The 24477-nt window shown below is 43.3% G+C and overlaps 1 protein-coding gene across 1 annotated transcript in view; it reads right to left on the bottom strand.

The window, feature by feature from the left end:
• The window catches only part of TARS1 (threonyl-tRNA synthetase 1), a 108244-nt gene that overhangs the window by 32419 nt on the left and 51348 nt on the right, over positions 1 to 24477 (bottom strand). Inside the window, exons 11-16 of the mRNA XM_082272481.1 lie at positions 21822 to 21988; positions 17840 to 18002; positions 15513 to 15650; positions 3191 to 3268; positions 803 to 903; positions 611 to 715 (exon numbers count right to left, since the gene is read on the bottom strand). Of these exons, the coding sequence (XP_082128607.1) occupies positions 611 to 715; positions 803 to 903; positions 3191 to 3268; positions 15513 to 15650; positions 17840 to 18002; positions 21822 to 21988 (752 nt within the window). The remainder of the gene's footprint in view (positions 1 to 610; positions 716 to 802; positions 904 to 3190; positions 3269 to 15512; positions 15651 to 17839; positions 18003 to 21821; positions 21989 to 24477) is intronic.

The following is a 24477-nucleotide window of genomic DNA, read 5'->3' as shown; positions in this document are numbered from 1 at the left end:
CTATTCTTCTGGTATGGTAACATTTGTCTTATTGTCTTATTTGGGTCTTCAGTTTGAAAGGATTGAGAACCAGTACAGTGGCTAAGTAGTAAACACGTCTGCCTGGCCGCACTAGGGCCATTGGTTCGAACCCCAACCCCTACCTGCCTGGAGTCTGCATGTTCTCGCTGTGCCTGCGTGGGTTTCCTCCGGGTACTCCGATTTCCTCCCACACTCCAAAGACATGCTGGTAGGTGGAAAGAAAGATAAATCGCTCAATTCCCTCATCAACACAGTCAATGTTGATGGGGGAATCCCTCCCGCATTGCTGTGTTCTGCCAGTGGGGGGGCTTCCCTGCCAGCAGAACACAATGATTAGTGCTAGCGGCTCTAGCTGCCAACAGTAATCACATTTAAAAAACCTGATAGGCTGGCTGTACCCAAGGATATAATCAGCCTGCCCATAGATGGATCAAAATTCAGCTGGTTCAGCAGGGACCGGCCAAGATTCGATCCATGTACGGTCGCGGCTTTAGAAAGGTCCAGGTTTTCAAATCTGAGATCCAAGATTGCTGGTCTTTTAATGTAGAGTATAGATGTAGATTTAATTTGTACATTTTAAATCAATTACCATTTTCCTCCGTAGTTCTCTGTCAGAATAGCAATCATGCGTTCCACAGATCCAAGAATAGCGCGGTGAATGATAACTGGCCTTTTCTTATCATCGCCATCAGGGCTGAGGAGATGAAAGAGGTGAAGATATGAGAAGACAAGAAAACCTTTGAACTATACACTCTGTCCTATTCATGAGCGCTCCACCCACCTGACATAGGTCAGATTGAACCTAATGGGGAGCTGGAAATCCAACTGAATTGTGGCACATTGATGGTAACGGCCAATGGCGTCTTTAATCTGGATATCAATCTAGTAAGCAAAATAAAAAAGATTAATGTCACATTTAAAGGGAGACTATAGCTTCTTTTTTTTTCTATGGAAATAGGTATCTGAAATGTATCTTTTGTTTTTATAAAAATGCAGCTGTATCTCCCTGGGCTCATGTGCATGCTGTTAGGCACTTGTATACTCCCCTTGTCAGACTGTAAGGCCGCCCATAGACAAATTGAAATTGCAATCCGTCTATGGGGAGGCTAGTTGGAGGCGGGTCGTGTAATCCTGACAAAACATTTCTTATAGGACATTTTTTTTAAATGTACTTAATCAGTAATGAATCAGGTAGGAAATAGTCGGTACAACAGCCTGACAGGGAGTGAATACAAATTATTATTTCCAAATTAAGCAATACCTGAGAAGCTGCAATGCCAAATTGATTCAGAAAAATAGATTCATGTCACTACAGATGCACAATGATGACTGGTTCTTTTATCTTATCATTTTATACCTGCTTTGTGTCTACATTTACCAACCATGGCATGTAAAATCTCATCCTTTCCTGAGAAGCTATTGCCCCACAGGATCCGTATGCAGAAACGTTATGGCTCCTTTGTAAATATCCCTCTAATAATCATTGGTGACAGCAATACAAATGTACTATAACTGCAAATCACATGCTTTACCTACTACTTGCTGCTCTTAGTATGATTTAAATAATCTTGTTCTCTAACCCTTCTTTTCTGTATTTTTTTTTTGTAGAGGTTTGGCTTTAGGGTGTTACTGGTTTTTGGCTACAAAATTGGAATAAAGTGCAAGCTTTCGAATCCAGCATGCCTAAAAAACTTGGGACTACAATCTAACCAATAAAGCCCCTTTCACACTTGTGGGAACTAAAAGTTGTGCCATTTTGCTGTGATTTTATGCTGCGATTTTGACTGGACTTAACCGCTTGCCGACTGCGCACAGTATATTTACTGCGGCAGTCAGCCCCGGCCAGGCAGAGTGACGTAGGTCTACGTCGCTCGCCTGTCACTCCTTCTAGAGCCAATAGTGGGCGAGCGCGCGCCCGCCAAGGCGCGCGCCCGCCTGGGCTCGTTCACGGAGGAGTGCAGGAGTGTGACTGGCGGACCCGATGTCCGCCGGTCACACTACGATCGCCGGTACAGCGGGAGAAAGACAGAGCGGCTTATGTAAACAAGCCGCCTGTCAGTTCTCCCTGTGTAAAAATGAAGATCAGATGGTTCTACTATGTAGAACCGTTGATCTTTGTTTTTACACCAATAGCAATGTCCCTACACAGTTAGAAGCACGCCCCTAGGACACACTTAACCCCTCCCTGTCCAATACAGTAAACCCCTTCCCTGCCAGTGTCATTTTTGCAGTAACAGTGCATATATATAGCACTGATTACTGCAGTAATGTCACTGGTACCCCCAAAAGTGTCAAAAATGTCAGTCAAGGGTCCGATCTGTCCGCTGCAATGTCGCAGTACCGCAAAAAAAAAAAAAAAAAAAAAAAAAAAAAAAAAAAAAAAAAAAATCGCAGATCGCCGCCATTACTCGTTAAAAAAAAAAAACACCAAAAATGACAAAAATCTTTCCCTTTGTTAGTAAACGCGATAACTTTTGCGCAAACCAATCAAAATACGCTTTTTGCGATTTTTTTTACCAAACATAGGTAAAACAAATTGACCGAAAATGTTAAAAAAATTTTGATTTTTACATTTTTTTGGGGGGGAATTTCATATAAAAAAAAGTGAAAAATATTGTTATTTTTGCAAAATTTACGCTCTTTTTTTGTTTATAGCGCGTGATCAAAAAATCGCACAGGTGATCAAATACCACCAAAAGAAAGCTCTGTTTGTGGGAAAAAAAGGACGTGAAATTCGTTTAGGTACAGCGTCGCACGACCGCGCAATTGTCCGTTAAAGTCACACAGTAAAAAAAAAAAATCGCAAAAAACCCCCTGGACAGGAAGGGGGTAAAATCTTCCGGGGCTCAAGTGGTTAAAGCAACGCCTGTGTAATCTTAAGATCTATGGACCTCAAAATGCATCAAAGTTGGACCAAAAGTAGTGCAAGGACTACTTTGAAGTCATTGCGTCTTGAAGTCGCACAAATATGAAGGCTACTCATTGGAAATCATGGAGTATGACTTGTCATGCGACTTTGAAGTCCCAAGTTGTAGGACAAGTCACACAAGTGTGAACAAGGGCTTAAATGCCATCACCCTACAGCCAAACTGCTATTTTTGTTGATGGCTAGCATATTAGAATATGACAACACTCTGCTGCGGTTTTATGTTTTTGTAAAGAAACCAACCTTTGGTCCATAGAAAGCTCCATCACCAGGATTCAACACCCACTTCTCTCCAAATTCATTCAAACTGTTTTCAAGTTGCTGAAAAAAAAGGAGGATGAGTTTATTAATAATATTTTCCTGCAATTTCTAACAAACTAAAGAATTTGGGTCTTTTCAATACCAGCATCAAAGAACGATATACTACACATAAAACAAACCTTCTGAGCCAACCTCCAAATTATGAAATTCCGGTGCTTCCAGTGAGCGGTATTGTTAATGCTACAGCATACAAACACATTTTAGAAATTTGCATTCCTACAACCTTCAGGTAAGGATTTGGGGAAGGTATTGTACACAAAGCTAGCTTCATAAAGATGTAATTTGAGGGTTTGGTTTGGAGGAACTTAAATGGCCTGAACAGTCCTGACCACAACCCCTTTGATAAAGCCACGTGATCTGGGCGTAACGCCTAAGGGGTGGAGCTGGTGATGTAAACATGCAGCAATAAGAAGCCTTGGCAAATACAGTGAGCAAAGCCCATCAGCATCTTAAGGGGACAGTGCAGATCTTGCAGGCTAGAACAGATATAGTAAGCTGCATCCATCCACACCTTCCAGTGGTTGTCAACCTCAGCATTCCCCTCTAGTGTGTACTTGTCTCAAATAAGAGCACTAAATGTCACTTTTGTAGGCTGCTTCATTCCTCTGCTATCAGTATGAATCACTTCTGACAAGTTTCCCTGACATCAAGAGAAAAGTAGTGACAGGGAAGGATCTCCAGCTGATGACAGCTTCAACTCTGTTTCTGTGTGGAGGGGGTGTGTCCAATAAGTTTTCAGAGCTCTTCCTGCTGAGATCTGCAACTTCAGCTCTCCACCCCATTTTTTCTGAACTCTGACAAGCTTTACAAACCTACACTTTGAACAGATGTAGAGAAGAGATGGCAGCAGGTAAACAGGTATAACTTAAGTAGGAGGATTTGTTTCATCTCGGTGTATCACCTGAGGCCAGTCACTTCAATTGATAGATGTAAGGGTTTACAACCACTTGCCGACCGCCGCAAGTACATATACTGCGGCGGTCAGCCCCTCACAGGCAAAGTGACGTACCGGTACGTCACTAGCCTGTGAGGCTCTGGGGAGCGAGCGCGCGCCGCCGGAGGCGTGCTATCGCGCGGTCACGGACCCGATGTCCGCCGGTCACTCGGCGATCGTCGGTGCAGAGGGAGAAAGGCAGGCGGCTAGTGTAAACAAGCCGCCTGTCATTCTCCTCTGTGTAGAAACAGTGATCATACGGTTCTACTAAGTAGGACCGTTGATCACTGTTCCTACAGCTCAAGCCACAGCCAATCACAGTTAGAATCATGCCCCTAGGGACACACACCACGCCTCCCCCTCAAAAAAAAAAGTTAACCCCTTCACTACCAGTGCCATTTTACAGTAACAGTGCATATGTATAGCACTGATTACTGTAGAAATGTCACTGGTAACCCCAAAAGTGTCAAAAATGTCAGTCATGGGTCCGATCTGTCCGCCCCAATGTCGCAGTCCCGCAAAAAAGAAAAAAAAAAAAAAAAAAAAAAAAATCGCAGATCGCCGCCATTACGCGTTAAAAAAAAAAAAAAAACAACAAAAATGACAAAAATCTTTCCCTTTGTTAATAAACGCAATAACTAATAAACCAATCAAAATACGCTTTTTGTGATTTTTTTTACCAAACATATGTAGCATAAAACAAATTGGCCGAAAATGTTAAAAAATTTTGATTTTTACATTTTTTTTTGGGGAATTTCATATAAAAAAAATGTGAAAAATATTGTTATTTTTGCAAAATTGTCGCTCTTTTTTTGTTTATAGCACATGATCAAAAAATCGCACAGGTGATCAAATACCACCAAAAGAAAGCTCTGTTTGTGGGAAAAAAAGGACGTCAAATTCGTTTAGGTACAGCGTCGCACGACCGCGCAATTGTCCGTTAAAGTCACGCAGTGCCGAATCGTAAAATACCCCCTGGTCAGGAAGGGGGTAAAATCTTCCGGGGCTTAAGTGGTTAAGGGGACACTGCAAATCTTATTCCTGTAGTGCATATCATTATGTGAGGGTGATTAATGATTTAATAAATACATATGCAATTACAGAAAGCCCAATGATAGATAGCATAATCTTTTATTTTGAGCACCAATGAAGAGTATATATCTTAAATAACATCATAAAGACCAGTGGAGTTTGACGGGACCATAAATGAAGGATCTATTTGAGCTACAACATCAATCCGGGCTGTAATACGCACTTAAAGGGGAAGGCACCTCCTGACCTAAATTGGTATAGGTCAAAACACCAGGTGAGCATACTGTGGGGAAGGTGTGTGGAACATGAAGTATTTTACAGTAGAAGATTGGGATGGAGCACAAGATTGGAAACAAATGGGACTGTATTATAAATTACTATAGAAGATTGATAAACATTGATAGTTATTATTATCAGTGTAGATGTATAAATATTACAGCATTGTATCGTACTAACTGTAATTGGGAGCAAGGCCTTTTCACCCAACATCAGTACATAACCTCACAAATGCTCCTCTGGCTGAGTGGGCTAAAAATGACCCGAGATATTAGGGCTGCACGATATTGGAAAAAAAGTACATTGCAATATTTTTTTTTCAACGATATATATTGCGATATTGAGAGACCTGTCAATCCAGGCTAAAGTCAACAATTACCTTACCATTGATATTAATAATTTCTCAAATAAGCAAGCTTCATTACAGGGTTAATGTTACTGTAGGGTAGGGAAGTAGTGCAGCCTTCTGATTGCACAAGGGACAGCCAGGGTTAATGTTACTGTAGGGATGGGATGAGTTTTGCAGCAGCCTTCTTCTGATTGCATATATACTGCACTGGGAGTCCAGGACAGCCAGGGTTAATGTTACTGTAGGGATGCTGGGAATGGATGGAAATCATGAAGTATTGCAAGGCATGCAGGCAGCAGCACAGCCTTCTTCTGATTGTAATTGCAGATACAGCCAGGGCAGGCCAGGGTTAATAATGGTATTGTAGAGATTGACACTCAGTGACAGTCAGTGTGGATTAGGCACAGACTCGGGACTCACAGTGGTGGTAGGAGCCGGTAGAAAAAAAACACAGCCTGACTCGACATCCGTCCAGCCCACATGTTCAGTCTGCCGCCCTGCAGCTAGATTTCTTGACCGGCATAGCGAACCAATCACGCCGTGAGAAGCGGCACAGCGAACCAATCAGGTGTGCAGGCACGCGTGATTGATTAGCTGTGAAGTTGCTCACCGCTGAACGCGTGGGACGGATGTGTCGGGCTGCTACAACAATCACTGTGAGTCCTCCCCCCAAGTCCCGACTTCTCCCTGCCTAATGCCTATGTGCCTTAACCACTTAAGCCCCGGAAGATTTTACCCCCTTCCTGACCAGGGCCTATTTTGCGATTCGGCACTGCGTGATTTTAACGGACAATTGCGCGGTCGTGCGACGCTGTACCTAAACGAATTTGACGTCCTATTTTTCCCACAAACAGAGCTTTCTTTTGGTGGTATTTGATAACCTGTGCGATTTTTTGATCATGCGCTATAAACAAAAAAAGAGCGACAATTTTGCAAAAATAACATTATTTTTCACATTTTTTTATATGAAATTCCCCCCCAAAAAAATGTAAAAATCAAAATTTTTAACATTTTCGGCCAATTTGTTTTATGCTACATATGTTTGGTAAAAAACAAAAAAAACAAAAGAAAACAAAATGCAAAAATCGTATTTTGATTGGTTTGCGCAAATGTTATCGCGTTTACTAACAAAGGGAAAGATTTTTGTCATTTTTGATTTTTTTTTTTAACGCGTAATGGCGGCGATCTGCGATTTTTTTTGCAGGTACTGCGACATTGCGGCAGACAGATCAGACCCTTGACTGACATTTTTGACACTTTTGGGGTTACCAGTGACATTACTACAGTAATCAGTGCTATACATATGCACTGTTACTGTAAAATTACACTGGCAGTGAAGGGGTTAACTTTCTTTGAAAGGGAGGGGCTATGTGTGTCCCTAGTGGCGTGATTCTAACTGTGATTGGCTGTGGCTTCATGTGCAGGAACAGTGATCAACGGTCCTACAAAGTAGAACCGTATGATCACTATTTCTACACAGGGGAGAATGACAGGCGGCTTGTTTACATCAGCCACCTGCCTTTCTCCCTCTGCACCGACGATCGTGAGTGACCGGCGGACGATCGGGTCCGCCGGTCACACGTGCGGGGGGGGGGGGGGTCCGTGGCGGCGCGCGCTCGCTCCTGAGACCCTCACATGCTAGCGACGTAGACCTACGTCGCTCTGCCTGTGAGGGACTGACCGCCGCAGTAAATAGTCGTGCGGCGGTCGGCAAACGGTTAATATTGTATCTTCGGCGATGTGACTATCGCCCACGCCCGCAGAACGATAGTCGATATCACATCGACTATCGTTCAGCCCTACGAGATATACACCAACATTTTGAGAAAGCCTTCCCAGGAGAGTGGAAGCTGTTATAGCCACAAAGGATAGATAACTCCATATCCAATGCCCATGGTTTTGGAATGGGATGTCAAACAAGTGCATATGCAATGGATAAAAAAAATGTCAGGTTTCTGTGATGTAAATAAATGAGACAAAGATAAATCATTCAAACTCCTGTTTCATTCAATCTTAAAGTTCAGCTGCTTTAGAAGGTATTTCCTGACATTTTCTTAGCCGCATCCTAAAAGCCATGGTCTGCAGAGAGCTTCCAAAGCATCAGAGGGATCTCATTGTTAAAAGGTATCAGTCAGGAGAAGGGTACAAAGGAATTTCCAAGGCATTAAACAGTGAAGACAGTCATCATCAAGTGGAGAAAATATGGCACAACCGTGACATTACCAAGAACTGGTTGTCCCTCCAAAATTGATGAAAAGACTTGAAGAAACTGGTCAGGGAGGCTGCCAAGAGGCCTACAGTAACATGTGGTACATGTGACAACACTCTCCCGTATTCTTCATATGTCTGGGCTATGGGGTAGAGTGGCAAGACGGAAGCCTTTTCTTACAAAGAAAAACATCCAAGACTGGCTAAATTTTGCAAAAACACATCTGAAATCTCCCAAAAGTATGTGGGAAAATGTGTTATGGTCTGATGAAACCAAGGTTGGACTTTTTGGCCATAATTCCAAAAGATATGTTTGGCACAAAAACAACACTGCATATCACCAAAAGACCACCATACCCACAGTGAAGCATGGTGGTGGCAACATCATGCTTTGGGGCTTTTTTTCTTCAGCTGGAACAGAAGCCTTAGTCAAGGTAGAGGGAATTATGAACAGTTCCAAATACAGTGCCTTGCGAAAGTATTCGGCCCCCTTGAACTTTGCGACCTTTTGCCACATTTCAGGCTTCAAACATAAAGATATAAAACTGTAATTTTTTGTGAAGAATCAACAAGTGGGACACAATCATGAAGTGGAACGAAATTTATTGGATATTTCAAACTTTGTTAACAAATAAAAAACTGAAAAATTGGGCGTGCAAAATTATTCAGCACCTTTACTTTCAGTGCAGCAAACTCTCTCCAGAAGTTCAGTGAGGATCTCTGAATGATCCAATGTTGACCTAAATGACTAATGATGATAAATAGAATCCACCTGTGTGTAATCAAGTCTCTGTATAAATGTACCTGCACTGTGATAGTCTCAGAGGTCCGTTAAAGCGCAGAGAGCATCATGAAGAACAAGGAACACACCAGGCAGGTCCGAGATACTGTTGTGGAGAAGTTTAACGCCGGATTTGGATACAAAAATATTTCCCAAGCTTTACACATCTCAAGGAGCACTGTGCAAGCGATAATATTGAAATGGAAGGAGTATCAGACAACTGCAAATCTACGAAGACCTGGCCGTCCCTCTAAACTTTCAGCTCATACAAGGAGAAGACTGATCAGAGATGCAGCCAAGAGGCCGATGATCACTCTGGATGAACTGCAGAGATCTACAGCTGAGGTGGGAGACTCTGTCCATAGGACAACAATCAGTCGTATACTGCACAAATCTGGCCTTTATGGAAGAGTGGCAAGAAGAAAGCCATTTCTTAAAGATATCCATAAAAAGTGTAGTTTAAAGTTTGCCACAAGCCACCTGGGAGACACACCAAACATGTGGAAGAAGGTGCTCTGGTCAGATGAAACCAAAATTGAACTTTTTGGCAACAATGCAAAACGTTATGTTTGGCGTAAAAGCAACACAGCTCATCACCCTGAACACACCATTCCCACTTTCGAACATGGTGGTGGTGGCAGCATCATGGTTTGGGCCTGCTTTGCTTTAGCAGGGACAGGGAAGATGGTTAAAATTGATGGGAAGATGGATGGAGCCAAATACAGGACCATTCTGGAAGAAAACCTGATGGAGTCTGCAAAAGACCTGAGACTGGGACGGAGATTTGTCTTCCAACAAGACAATGATCCAAAACATAAAGCAAAATCTACAATGGAATGGTTCACAAATAAACATATCCAGGTGTTAGAATGGCCAAGTCAAAGTCCAGACCTGAATCCAATCGAGAATCTGTGGAAAGAACTGAAAATTGCTGTTCACAAACGCTCTCCATCCAACCACACTGAGCTTGAGCGGTTTTGCAAGGAGGAATGGGAAAAAATTTCAGTCTCTCGATGTGCAAAACTGATAGAGACATACCCCAAGCGACTTACAGCTGTAATCGCAGCAAAAGGTGGCACTACAAAGTATTAACTTAAGGGGGCTGAATAATTCTGCACGCCCAATTTTTCAGTTTTTTATTTGTTAACAAAGTTTGAAATATCCAATAAATTCCGTTCCACTTCAGGATTGTGTCCCACTTGTTGATTTTTCACAAAAAATTACAGTTTTATATCTTTATGTTCGACGCCTGATATGTGGCAAAAGGTTGCAAAGTTCAAGGGGGCCGAATACCTTCGCAAGGCACTGTACCAGTCAATACTGGCACAAAACCTTCAGGATTCTGCTAGAAAGCTGAACATTAAGAGGAACGTCATTTTTCAGCATGACAATGACCCAAAGCAACAAAGAAATGGCTTCACCAGAAGAAGATTAAGGATTTGGAATGGCCCAGCCAGAGTCCAGACCTGAATCTGATTGAAAATCTGTGGGGTGATCTGAAGAGGGCTTTTGCTTCAACAAAATATTAGTTTAAGGGTGTGCACACTTATGCAACCATATTATTTTAGTTTTTTATTTCTGTGCACCTAAAAGATTTCAGTTTTTTCTCAACTGAGTTGTATAGATTAAAGGTCACAATAAAAAGGTAAAAAAAAAAAATTCTGAAATGATTTATCTTCGTCTCATTTTTTTACAACACAGAAACCTGACATTTTAAAAGGGGTGTGTAGACATTTTTTTTATCCACTATAAGTGTGATGGCCAGTTCTACAGGCCTTTGCCTTCATAGTTTATCAGCTTTCAGTGGAATAACCCTTCAACTTGCTTATCTATAGCTGCCATATCACATATACTTTACAGCTCAACTGCCTGTCTACAAATAAGACTGTTTAATGCCCAGCAATCAAATATGTTCTAATTCCTTGTGTTTACTCTCGTCTTATAGATCACTCATCATGAGCCCAAATCAATGAGCAGCAATCACATGGTCATAGAACACTAATCAGAGCTTAATGGGTTTGATGCAGAGATTACAGACACCATTGTGGGGCTGAACAAAGATTCATTATACATGCGGCTATGAATGTAATTTATGGTGTTACAAATTGCTTTTTAACTACCTCGAGCGGCTATTTTAATGAAGGAGTTTTTTTATTTATTGAATGGCATAGCAGCTGGTTTTATTTCTACTTATCCAACCTAACCTTCACCAAAATATAAACCTCAAATCTAACTCTCAATCTGAACCCAACCCTAAAAATTAACTCTTAGCACACACATGCACATTTGGTGGACCTGTCCAATGGTGTAAAAGTTTTGGCAGGCCGTCTTCTGTATTCTCTCCACCCTGATGGACACACCAATCTCGCCCGACCCCCTCCTGGCTCTCTTGAATATAAAGCCAGATAACGTTTCCAAATTTCGACACAAACTGTTCCTACATGGTCACAACAGTGGCTTAACAAACCATTGCGAAAGCGTGGAAATCCCCACACCTACCTTTACCTGAAGTGAAACACTGAATCACCAACGCTATGATTCACGCCAAAATCGATGCTATCCTGACAGATAAAGTCGAGAAATTTGATAGAATCTGGTAACCTTGGGTTGACAATTTTCTTCCCCCCCAATTTTGATAACTCCCTATTGATGCCCTAAACCATGCTTGAAGACTCAACACCTCCACTCCTTAAGTACTGCCCCCCCCCCCCCCCGCGATCCTTCCCCTTCCTCTTTCCCCTCCATCTACCTCTCTCCCCCTTTCTCCTTGTCCCCTCCCCTCCCCCCCCTGCACATATATGTTGTAGCACCTACGTCTCAGTTTGGTTCTGCCTTATAATTTTAACTACAGCCTAATGGCTGCCTGTTCAACATACTCTCTCATTCTGGCTGACTGTAGCCCATGTTTCTCCTGTTTGGTTGGATACCCGTGAGGTTCCTCTCACCCCCCGGCCCCTTCCCACATGGTACGGTAAACTAGGGTACTGTTCCCTTTCAGTATAATGGTTGATTGGTTGTGCCTCCCCGCTTAGGCACAGTGTGCTTGCTCCCTTTATGGGGTGCCTGTGGGTTGGCAGTGCCAATCACCACTCTCACCTGACCACCCGTCTTTCCGCCTTGTCTACCAACCCTCACGATTTACTGTAGTTACAGTTGTTTGTTATACTATGTTACCAACCTTTGATTGCACTTCTTCTCATTATTCGGTATGTCACACGTTGTTACTCATTTGCATTATTCAATAAAATACTTGAAACGGAAAATGAACTCTTAACCTAAGCCGTAAACATCTCATCCTGAAGTGGACCTTTCCCCCTTCTCTGATCAAACTGCCAACGCTAACCAAATCTTTTTGGAGATAAAAAAAATTTACTTTCAGGAATCCACAGCGGGGATAAACAGATCTGCATGGCTACACGCAGGAGACTGGGACCACCACTATATATAATTTAAAGTAAGATTTATTTACAGTGAAACCAAAATCCATCCAACAAGCAGCAAACAAAGACATAGGAGAACCAAAAAATCCAGTGATAAAATACCCAACTAAACAATCTAACAGAGTAAACAGAAAGTGAACTAGCTACATATCATATATACAAATGGGGAACATATAAAAGCAGGGTAAAACTGGAGGTGCAGGGAACATATAGGAAGGGGTCACCAAAACTGGGAACAGGGACAAGGGAGACTGAGAACAAGGCGGCTGGGTTCAGGGTAAAGGGATGTGGCAAAGAGCACCATTAAGAGCAGGAACAGGATAAACCGCTAGCAGTATCTGTCAGCAAAACAAAAAACACTGGAGCGAGACTGAAATGTAGAGGAACTAAATAACCTCCCAGCATCCAGCATCAGGTGGAAACTGATTACAGGGATTTGCTGGCTGCTGGGAGACACCTGCTGGTGGCCACCAGAACTACAACCTTCTGCTCTGGAAAGCACAGTTCCAGCAGCAGGTGAACTCCAGGTCCTGACACTAACTTATAATAATAGGCTTATTTTATTTGTTATTTTTCCCACACATTCTCTGCTACATTCTGCCCATGGTACACATTCCACACTGCCATTTAAAAAAAAAAAAAGCAATCAGTGTCCAGCTTCTTCTATGTTTTGTGCCGGACCACCAATGATGTCTGTGCCAGATCTCACACATGCATTGTACAAGATAGGGCGGAGTTTGTTATGGTGTATAAGTTGCCATGGTTTAGCAACTTGAGCACCATTAGACCAGCTGACACTAATAGGAAAAAAATATTTTTCTCTCAAAATATTAAAAGTTCTCGCAGTTTACAAACAAGGTCTTCCCTGGAAAGCAATGATGACGTGCCTTTCGAGGGTACAGCTGTGAGGAACTACATCACCAGTGCCTTTGAATACTAGGAAGTAGGTGGGAATGGTGGAAGGGATACTTTCTCTACCAGATTTAATCTGGCCAGGTTTACCAGGCTTGTCCATGGTTAGAGGCAAGGCTCTCCCTAAGTTTTAATGCCGTTCTGATTTAAATGGGGCTGCATTTGTCTTGTCTGGGAGGTGCAAGGAGCTGCCGATGATGTGCTCCCTGGGGGTGGCATCCCAGGGGTGCCACAAAAGAGACACTTTGGGTTGCACCGCACCATACCATGGCATTTTCACTGGCATGAGGTCACATCAATGCAAACAAATTGCAACCATCCCAACCTATAACTGGCCTTTACAGCAAGGAGCACATGGAAGGGCAATGCATGTGAAAAAAAAAAAAAAAAAGTTCCCAGCTCAATTACCAGACAGCCTGCAACATACGGAATTGTCCTGTCCAACAGTTCATGTTAAGTGGTTTCGTTTGCAAACATTTTCAAATCCACGCGTAAGCTGCAGAGGCCATGTCACGGCACCCCAATGTACTGCAGTCCTAACTCTAGGATTTGAAAGTCTCCAAAGTTGGGGTACATATATAATAATGGGTAGATTAAGGGCAGGTATGCATGAAGGGAGCCCATCCTTCCTTAAAGGTATAGGGACACACTGGACACCCAGCATTAGCAAGAGGGCAGCTTAGGCACCCAGTGAACCCCGGAACCAAATCACTAATAATACATTCTCTGCATTAGGGAAAATAAAATGTCCACTGTCTGATAGACTTGATAGGAGTTATTCTCAGAACAGCCTTCACCTCCACACGATCACCCAGTAAAATGTAAAGGTACCGCTTATCAGAGCCACTGGACCCCTTGATTATAGGGGGTCAGACACGCTTAGTGATCCACATCAATTCGACCTTATACATCCCACTCTCTCACAGGCATGAATGTAAAGCCAAAGCGATGGAGCATTCCAATACCAAGTCATATATAGGGGAAATGACAAGACAGGCTCTCATGGTGCCGCTCCACGCTTGCGCTCCTTAGACCCGGAAGTCATCAGGGGATCATGATGACCTCAGCGCCGTCTGACGAAATGTACGTTGGGAACGTGAGACTGTACACTTCCGGGTCTAAGAAGCGCAAGCGTGGAGCGAAGTCTCCTATCCCCAGCAATTGACTCTGATTTTTGGCTTTTCTCTGCTCGGATTGTAGTAAGTGCATTTTATTTCATTAAAATGATCCCTAATGAGTAATACTGCACCATGAGAGCCTGTCTTGTCATTTCCCCCATTTATGTCTTGGTTCTTGAATGCTCCATCGCTTTGGCTTTACATTCATGCCTGTGAGAGAGTGGGATGTAGAAGGTCGAATTGATGTGGATCACTAAGCGTGTCTGACCCCCTATAATCAAGGGGTCCAGTGGCTCTGGTAAGCGGTACCTTTACATTTCACTGGGTGATCGTGTGGAGGTGAAGGCTGTTCTGAGAATCACTCCTATCAAGCCTATGTTCCTAACATTGGCTGTTTAACCCAATTGATTTGGACACTAGAGACTTTTTTCTTGCACGATTATTTGCACATTGATATTTAATTGTGATTTATATTTATTTGTTGAGCGCTACATTCTTTCACTTTTTTCCATGGACGTACACAGCCCGGTTCAGGAGGGAGCCTGCACGTGCGCTCCCATACTAAGTGGCTTGATATGTTGGTGCACATAAAAGAGGACCACCAGCAGAGAACCCCAGAAGAGAAGGTTTGGGGCACCTCTATGCAATGCTATTGCACATAGCAGGTAAGTATAAGCCCATTTGTTACTTTAATAATAAATACATTTGCAATCAATTTAAATGAAGTTATTAAATCGCATCTACAGCCACCTTTTTTTTTTTCTTTTTAGTTTTGGATAGAGTGGGGAAGAATTAGAAGTCTTGTCGGGTTTTACTGCAGCCTGGGGCTCCATTGGCTGTTGCTCTTAGCTGTAGTGCAATCTGAAGGAAGGTCAGGACCTGGAGGTGCTGTCTAGCAGGGGTGCTGAATCACAAGACCAGAATTAAGAATTTTTTGGCACAATCTAATACAGTATGTATTCCAAATTTGTATCCAGCTCTTAAAAACCTAGTGACTCAACTCTATGTAAAGAGAAATCATGGAAAATATAAATAATTTACAAATTTGAGAAAAAGTTTACTAGGCAAGCAGGGCACAAGCAATGCCACTGAGCATGTACAAAGCAAACACGTTATTTCCAAGCCTATAGCATGGCCTTTCTGCAATTTGCTTGCTTCACAGTTTATAAAGCATTTTCAGCTACCCCATCATACCTTCTCAGCCTGATTCCAAACTTCAATGTCACCGAGGAACTTCTCTGGGCGTGTGGAAAGGTTTAATTTGAAGGTAAAACCAAAGACGTTGTAGACGGACCGCAGGAAATCCAGACAGTTCTTTATCTCTTCTTCAATCTGTAATTAGAAGCGCGGATCTTTGTCAAATCCCTGAATATTATTCATAGGTCCCCCCCCCCCCTTGTGATCAGATAACGAGTCAATGAATTCAACAGAATACAATCCGCTGATGTGATCTCGTCATCATTAAGAGAAAAGACAGAATTCATTTACTTCCCAGACTGATAAAAGTCAGTGTGTTCCTGCCTGGGTGGTACATTATGGGATAGATTAATGTTATTTGTGCTTTGAGTTGTGACACCAACGTTGATACACTCGTCTACGATAGCAGGTCAGGAGGGGAAAAATGCTAATAGTCTGACATTCTTACAGATGCTGGGTAGTTTCTGTATGTCCGATACAAAACAAAGGCAAATCAGGAGTCCTAAACTTGTTCTTCTGATCTAATAGACAAACACATTGCATTTTCTCTTTTTCAACCTAAGTTAACCACCTCAATACAGGGCACTTTCTCCCCCCTACCTGCCCAAGCCAATGTTCAGCTTTCAGCACTGTTGCAGTTTGAATGACAATTGCGCGGTCATGAAACACTGTAACCATATGACATTGTTATTTTTTTGAGACAGATAGAGCTTTATTTTGATGGTATTTAATCACTACTTTCATTTTTAGCTAAATAAACGAAAAAAAATACCATAAACTTTGGGGGAAAAAAATGTTTTTTTCTTAGTTTCTGTTGTAAAATTTTGCAAGTCATTTTTCTTCATTACTGATGGGCACGGATGAGACTGCACTGATGGGCAATGATTAGGCGGCACTGATGGGCAAGGATGAGGTGGAACCAATGAGGCAGTACTGATGGGCACTGATGGGCAATGATTAGGCAGCACTGATGGGAAAGGATGAGGTGGAACCAATGAGGTGGTACTGATGAGCACTGATGGGCAATGATTAGGCGGCACTGATGGGCAAGGATGAGGTGGAACCAATGAGGCAGTACTGATGGGCACTGATGGGCAATGATTAGGCAGCACTGATGGGAAAGGATGAGGTGGAACCAATGAGGTGGTACTGATGAGCACTGATGAGGCTACAGTGATGAGGCGGCACTGATGATCATTGCCCTGATTATCAGAGTAAACAGTGTGCTGACTGGCTTGCCGGTTATAGGCAGTCCTTTTCTCACACAGACACAGCGTGCAAGGAAAGGACTGCTGATAACCGGCAAGTTTGTTTACATGTGAACAGCTGTAATTGGCCTTTGCCCCAATCTGTGATCAGCTGTCCACTGAGCGCGCCCAATGCACGCCACGGAGAGGGGTTGTGGGAGAATGTCCATGATGGACTCCTAGAACAATAATGCCGCGCTGTAATCATCTTTTGGCTATAACACGGTACTAAAGTGATTAAGGTGGCTGTAAAGCCTAAACCTTTATTTACCTAAATGCATTCCTTAGGGTAAAAAATGTTTAGGTTAAAGTATCACCCCCTCACCCCCACATTATACTTACCTGAGCCCTCACACAATCCAGCACTGTGCCCATCTGCAGTGGTTCTCTCTCCCCGCTCGCACAGGCTTGGCAGAGAGCAGTGGAAGCCATTGGTTCCCACTGCTGTCATCAAATCCTGTGACGAGGGGGCAGAGAACGGGGCCAAGCCTCGCTGTCTGTGTCTATTGTGCCTCAGGATTGAGCATGCAGGTGTGCCACCATAGGAAGTAGCTTCCTATGGTGGCACACCAAGAAGAGGAGGAGCCGGTAGCGCATGCGGGGACTTGAGAAGAGGAGGCTCGGGACCGCTCAGTGCAATTCCATTACACAGAGCAAGTAAGTCTAAACTGGCCTGTAATTTTTTAAACAAAATACAATTTTAGACTTTGGACTCACTTTAACAGTATGGATGGCGGAATCTCCACTGCCACTATTTAGCCAGTAGCAGAACCCGTGCCTGCATGAACACCCAAACGTTTGACAGGGTGCAGTCACTTCTCAGCTGATAATTTTCCACCTGGCTCACTAAATTTTGAAATCTACTTTTGTCAACCAGATAGTTTGATTTTTATGCAATTCTGCAGGAGTAGGCCAAAATTTGAGCCATGCATGGCCGCTTTAATTTATTCCCTTAATACCAACTGAGAATTATCGGATTTCCACCATTGCTGACCATGTGCATCCCAATATGGGTACTGGAGAGGTGTGCCTTTAAAATTGGGTGCAGAGAACAATTGTGTAGAAACCAAGCCATACCTGCTCCATGGCACAGAAAATGTGGGCATCGTCTTGCTGGAAGCGCCTGACTCGAGTCAGTCCTGTGAGAGCACCAGACAGTTCATTGCGGTGAAGAACTCCAAAATCTGCCATCCTTAGTGGTAGCTCCCTCCACGAACGAGGCCGGTGGTCAAACATCAAACTGAAACATAGAATAGAGTTTCTCTTGTCATCCTAACCCAATGGCCACTAATCACCAATGGAAAGAAAAATGTTATAGCTGCCCTGAAACCATTAACATAGTTTGGTAAATCTCAGAGCCTTAAAATGAATATGCCAAGGAGGCATTGTAGTGTAAAGCTAGTAAATTTGTTAGTTTTGAATACAGTATGAAAGTGTTTGCACCTCTGTAAGATTTTTAATGCAATTTCTTCTTTCTGTCCCGGGGATAACTTTACAGGCAAGACAGGAAGTGATGGAAACCTCCAATAGAACACAGACAGCCAATAATGGTTCAAGCCTTCCCCTATTCTAAGAGAAAGTGTTTTTACTGCAGTCTTTTGTTGGGGAAATTTTCCTTCACTTCTTGTCATCGTCACAACACTCTAGGACAGGAAATGATAAAATCTTCCTAATAGGGGCACAGTGAGCAATTAAAACTGCATGTGGTTCTAACCTTTGTAAAACATACCTCTAAAATTTGACACAAATTTTGGAGATAAAAATAATAGAAAAGGAATTCCATTTTATATTTAACAGGTTTTTCAAACTGTAAAAAGAATGCCATAATGACCATAATATTACAGGTTAGTTTAGTTCATTAAAGATGCATTATGTGTCGAGAACCCATTAGGTATTGTTGTCTAAGGCCTCCATGTCTGATCAGCTTCAAATAGCCCTTTGGAACATGTCACATGTTCCACCCGTATTTAGGGTGGAATATGTACTGTAACATGTTCTAGTTCCTGCCTCCTCTCCCCCCAACCCCCCCCCCCCCTCCCTTTGACAGCTGGTGGGCATCTTTTGCCCACACCCGCTGTCACAAAAGCAGCGTGGCTGTGCAGGGCTCCTCCCACACAGGCGTGTCATTCATTCACAGATTTCTGTAAATAAATGTACTACAAGTACTGCCGGCCACTGCGGTTGACAGCTTGTAGTTCTCATAGTCCATTGATTCTTCCTGCAATTCAGTAATAGTCTGCCCATATAGGAAAGTAAAGTCAGACAGTGTAGTTGAGAGTGTGCAGGATCCAGCCATTGCACCTGCATCTGCTGATCGTGCAATTCAATACATGCTGCAATGTAAAAAAATAACAAATGCACTTTTACCTGCAAAAAGATGTCCATTTATTGTTACTTATTTATTTTTTTTTTTTAAAGAGGTGAACCTATCCTTTAAATTTAAAAACAATATTATCTATAGTTTTCTATGTGACCCTAAGCAAATGATTTCTGTCATTTAAAGTGATACCAAACCTTCAGTCGACTTCATTATGCCTTCTTCCCAGACAGCTGCAGGAACAAATTGCTCCCCTGCACTCATTGCCTTATAATGGAGGACCCTGGTGGAAGTAATAATGGATTATGGAGGACCCGGGGGAAGTAATAATGGATAATGGAGGACCTAGTAGAAGTAATAATGGAGGACCCGGTGGAAGTAATAATGGAGGACCCGGTGGAAGTAATAATGGATAATGGAGGACCCGGTGGAAGTAATAATGGATAATGGAGGACCCGGTGGAAGTAATAATGGATAATGGAGGACCCGGTGGAAGTAATAATGGATAATGGAGGACCTAGTGGAAGTAATAATGGATAATGGAGGACCTAGTGGAAGTAATAATGGATAATGGAGGACCCAGTGGAAGTAATAATGGGTAATGGAGGACCCAGTGGAAGTAATAATGGAGGACCCCTGTGGAAGTAATAATGGATAATGGAGGACTCGGTGGAAGTAATAATGGATAATGGAGGACCCGGTGGAAGTAATAATGGATAATGGAGGACCCGGTGGAAGTAATAATGGATAATGGAGGACCCGGTGGAAGTAATAATGGAGGACCCGACCCGGTGGAAGTAAAAAATGGATAATGGAGGACCCGGTGGAAGTAATAATGGATAATGGAGGACCCGGTGGAAGTAATAATAGATAATGGAGGACCCGGTGGAAGTAATAATAGATAATGGAGGACCCGGTGGAAGTAATAATGGATAATGGAGAACCCGGTGGAAGTAATAATGGATAATGGAGGACCCGGTGGAAGTAATAATGGATAATGGAGGACCCAGTGGAAGTAATAATGGATAATGGAGGACCCGGTGGAAGTAATAATGGATAATGGAGGACCCAGTAGAAGTAATAATGGATAATGGAGGACCCAGTGGAAGTAATAATGGATAATGGAGGACCTGGTGGAAGCAATAATTGATAATGGAGGACCCGGTGGAAGTAATAATAGAAAATGGAGGACCCGGTAGAAGTAATAATAGAAAATGGAGGACCCGGTGGAAGTAATAATAGAAAATGGAGGACCCGGTGGAAGTGAAAAGACTTTCACTTTTTGAGTTATAGAAAATGACAACACACATCAGCTGCAGAAGACGACCTTGTGTACTCACCTGTCCTGGTGCTCAGTTCTTTTGCTCTAATAAAGAGCTACAACTGCCTGAATAATCTTCACATCTGGCATCCTGGAGCAACCTAAGAATGGCTGATGGATGGCACTTTGGTGCTATTTACAGTTCTTCTAAAGCCATGGGTCCCTCTCACACGGGGCGGATCAGTTTTGACAAACTACGATTGCTTAGCGGGGATCGCTACGTTGATTCCCGCTGAGCAGGTCTGTCTCCACTCACTGTGCAGAGTCCTGCTCTCCTCTATGGGGAGATTGGATGAAAATGGACAGCCTGTCCGTTTCCATCCGATCTGACCCGCTTGACTGATGGCAACGTCTATTTTCAGCGGATCTTTCGGATCGGATGCCAGGCAGTTGTCAGCAGACACATGTCCACTGACATCCGACTCCCCATTGAGGTCAATGGGTGGCTTTGTCGGGTCCGCCTGAAAAATGGACAGGCGGACCCGATCGGTCCGATCACGTGAAAGGGGCCTTAAAGCGGTTGTATGCCCTTAAAAAAAACCCTGCAAGACAGTGACATAATGTGCTATTATGCATCGCATACTAGCACATTATGAAATACTTACCTTAGAACGAAGCCCCTGCAGGTGCGCCCGGTCACTGCTGAGGGGGCTGACATGTTCCCCCTGCGTTTCTTCCAGGTTTGTGGGCTCCGGCACTGTGAGTGGCCGGAGCCACGATGACGTCACTCCCGCACATGCGCATGGGAGCACTCGGATCCGGCAAGAAGCTCTGAAGTTCTGGCACAATATGCCGGAGCTTCAGAGCGCAAGTGCCACTGACGTCAGCGGCTCCATGCAGGGTGAATATCTCCTAAAACAAGGCACATTTAGGAGATATTCATTTTACCTACAGCTAAGCCTTAATATAGGCTTACCTGTAGGTAAAAATTACAAAGCAGGGTATAGAACTGCATTAAGATTTCTGTGGGGGCACTCGCCAAGGGGAACCCCATAAGAAGAGGATTGGGGCTGCTCTATGCAAAACCATTACACAGAGCAGGTGAGTATGACAAGTTTTTTATTATAATAAAAAACATAAAGAAAACTTTACAATCACTTTCATACAGTAGTGCAGTCCAAGCTGCCATCATGGGGCATCCCTATTGGGGAGGTCCATAACAGCCTGGATTCAGAGTAAGCGGGTTGTTTGATGTTGATCTTCACACAGCATGGGAGACTGGTGACATCTAGTGGATGAATTTAATTACTGCAGGGGCAGTTCTGGACTGAAATTAAACATAGCAGCCAAGGCTTTTTTTTTTTAGAAAATTTTCTAATAAACAAAAATTTTATTTATGTTAGCTGGATTTCTGCAGTATATCTAGACATACATGATAAACCATAAATATACGTCACATTTGGAAACTATGAATGTCGTACCAGTGTCCTGGGCAGTTCATGGGCTTCAGTGCAAAGATTTCCTTCTCCACTTCAAATGAGAACATGTTTTCACTGTAATGTTGCCAGTGTCCGGATGTCTGCCACAGCTTGCTGTTATAGACGTTGGGGGTGACCACCTCTTGGAAGCCTCTCTTCCTATACTCTTCCTGATAATAAAAGTATATGATCAAAACAAAGACTATTATTGATCAGAAGCCGATCACCCTAACGCCAAACACCCCACTTAGATAGCATTCCTGGTGGGAAAACCAGACTCCAGCACAGTGAAACCTTCTAACCCATAGAAGTGACCATCTATAGACTTCCTTTGAAAGCTAAGAGGGGACATTTCTCACATTGGAAAGATATCCTCTAACTTCATGTTGAGTCTACAGGACAGGAAGTGAAGGGAAATGTTCCTAATGAGACACAGATGGCAAAAACAGAACTGACTGACGTTTTCACTCTCCCCCTACTCTATCCAAATATTTTCGAAAAATGTACTTTAGATATACTTGAATAAATCAGTCACAGTGTTAACTGCAATAGAATTTCTGCTTATGGCCCTTTGTACATTGTAAAATAACAAATGTCATTCTATGAATGTCTGCTGTAAAAATAGGCCTTGAGATACAACTCTGGGCTGGACACATTTTGTGAGTCAAGGTGTCCTTTGACAAACCATACAAAATCATTGTATTTCCTAATAAAGTATTGGACAGTTGTACTGAACAGTTCCAGACAGTACCTTAAAACAGCCCGGTCATGTTTGGGCTTATGCAAGAATATTAAAGAAAATATTCGATAATATAAGATAATTTAAGAAAATGTTACCCAGACATCTCATATTCTTGATAGGTGTCTGCCGTACTATGTACTTGTGTTAAAAAGTATCCGGTTCTCTTTGTATTGCCTCCCATGTGTGAAATACCTGGCGATCCTGCCAGTCCCTCTGCTTTCCTATCTCAAACTGACCACACTAGACATGAGAGCTCATCCATCCCAGTGTGGTCACAGGTGGTGAACAAATTAAAGCTGTACATTAAACTTCTTAATGCCTGCTCATGGGTGTTCTTTATGGTACCCGTACGCTGAGCCCTACACTCTAAAGAGATATAAACAATTTCAATGTGATCATGTGAAAATTTGAGGGGAAAAAAAAATGTCAGAACAGATATTGTTGGGAGTCTGGTGCTCCAACATTCCAATGTTTGAGTCACCTCGACTGTTAAAGGGCTGGAAAATAGAGTCTGCTGTCTGTGCAGGAAGTTGGCTGCACTGTGATTGGACTGCCATCCTCAGAGTGTGCACATGCTCTGTGTATGTAGAAGAGAGAAGAAAGGGGGGCGCCACTGAGTGCAGTATTATAAGGAATGTGTTTATTGCAAAGGATTAAAAACACTTCCAAATAAGTAAAGAATGGTAGGTATCGCTAGGAGTGGAGGTCTGTCGCCTACGGCTGCATCCTGGACGACATGATCGCTCCAAGTCACTGGGGCTGAAGGGCTGGTGTTCCTCCGTAGTGCTTCCGCGTTTGGCCAGCTTGCAACGCTGAAGTGGAAGTGATGTCACCGGCACGGGGCGGGGAGTCCTGGACACAGTTGCCTTGCCTTCCAGTCTCCACAGACTCTGTGTTCAGGACTCCCCGCCACGTACCGTTGACGTCACTTCCGTGTTCCAAGCTGGCCAAACGCGGAAGCACTACGAAGGAACACCAGCCCTTCAGCCCCAGTGATGTTGGAGCGATCAAGTCCTCCAGGATGCAGCAGTAGGAGATAGACCTCCACTCCTAGAGATGCTTACCATTCTTTAATTGTTTGTAAGTGTTTTTAATCCTTTGCAATAAACACATTCCTTATAATACTGCACTCAGTGGCGCCCCCCTAAGGAATGTGTTTATTGCAAAGGATTAAAAACACTTACAAACAATTAAAGAATGGTAAGCATCTCTAGGAGTGGAGGTCTATCTCCTACTGCTGCATCCTGGAGGACTTGATCGCTCCAACATCACTGGGGCTGAAGGGCTGGTGTTCCTTCGTAGTGCTTCCGCGTTTGGCCAGCTTGGAACACGGAAGTGACGTCAACGGTACGTGGCGGGGAGTCCTGAACACAGAGTCTGTGGAGACTGGAAGGCAAGGCAACTGTGTCCAGGACTCCCCGCCCCGTGCCGGTGACATCACTTCCACTTCAGCGTTGCAAGCTGGCCAAACGCGGAAGCACTACGGAGGAACACCAGCCCTTCAGCCCAGTGACTTGGAGCGATCATGTCGTCCAGGATGCAGCCGTAGGTGACAGACCTCCACTCCTAGCGATACCTACCATTCTTTACTTATTTGGAAGTGTTTTTAATCCTTTGTAATAAACGCATTCCTTCTAATACTGCACTTAGTGGCGCCTACCCCCTTTCTTCTCTCAGAACAGATAAGAAACTGACCAGTTGGATATGCTTTGTTGATTAAGCAGAGCGCGCAGTTTAGGAAATGTATAAAAATATCTACTGATCGGCAATCCTTGTAAACTATTCACAGACATTGACTTTCTGGCCCTCCATGGAGCATCCCAAGGATACCAGCAATAAAACAAGGAGTAATAGATTTCTGGATTCAGGTTTAGCCTCCTCATTGCCTGCCGACCAGTTATTAGAATTATGGTCTTG

The sequence above is a fragment of the Pelophylax lessonae genome (genome assembly GCF_965119305.1).
Source record: "Pelophylax lessonae genome assembly, chromosome: 1".
In the NCBI taxonomy this organism is placed as follows: Eukaryota; Metazoa; Chordata; class Amphibia; order Anura; family Ranidae; genus Pelophylax; species Pelophylax lessonae.
The sequence above is the reverse complement of the archived record's forward strand: the minus strand, read 5'-3'. Positions and strand labels throughout refer to the sequence as shown.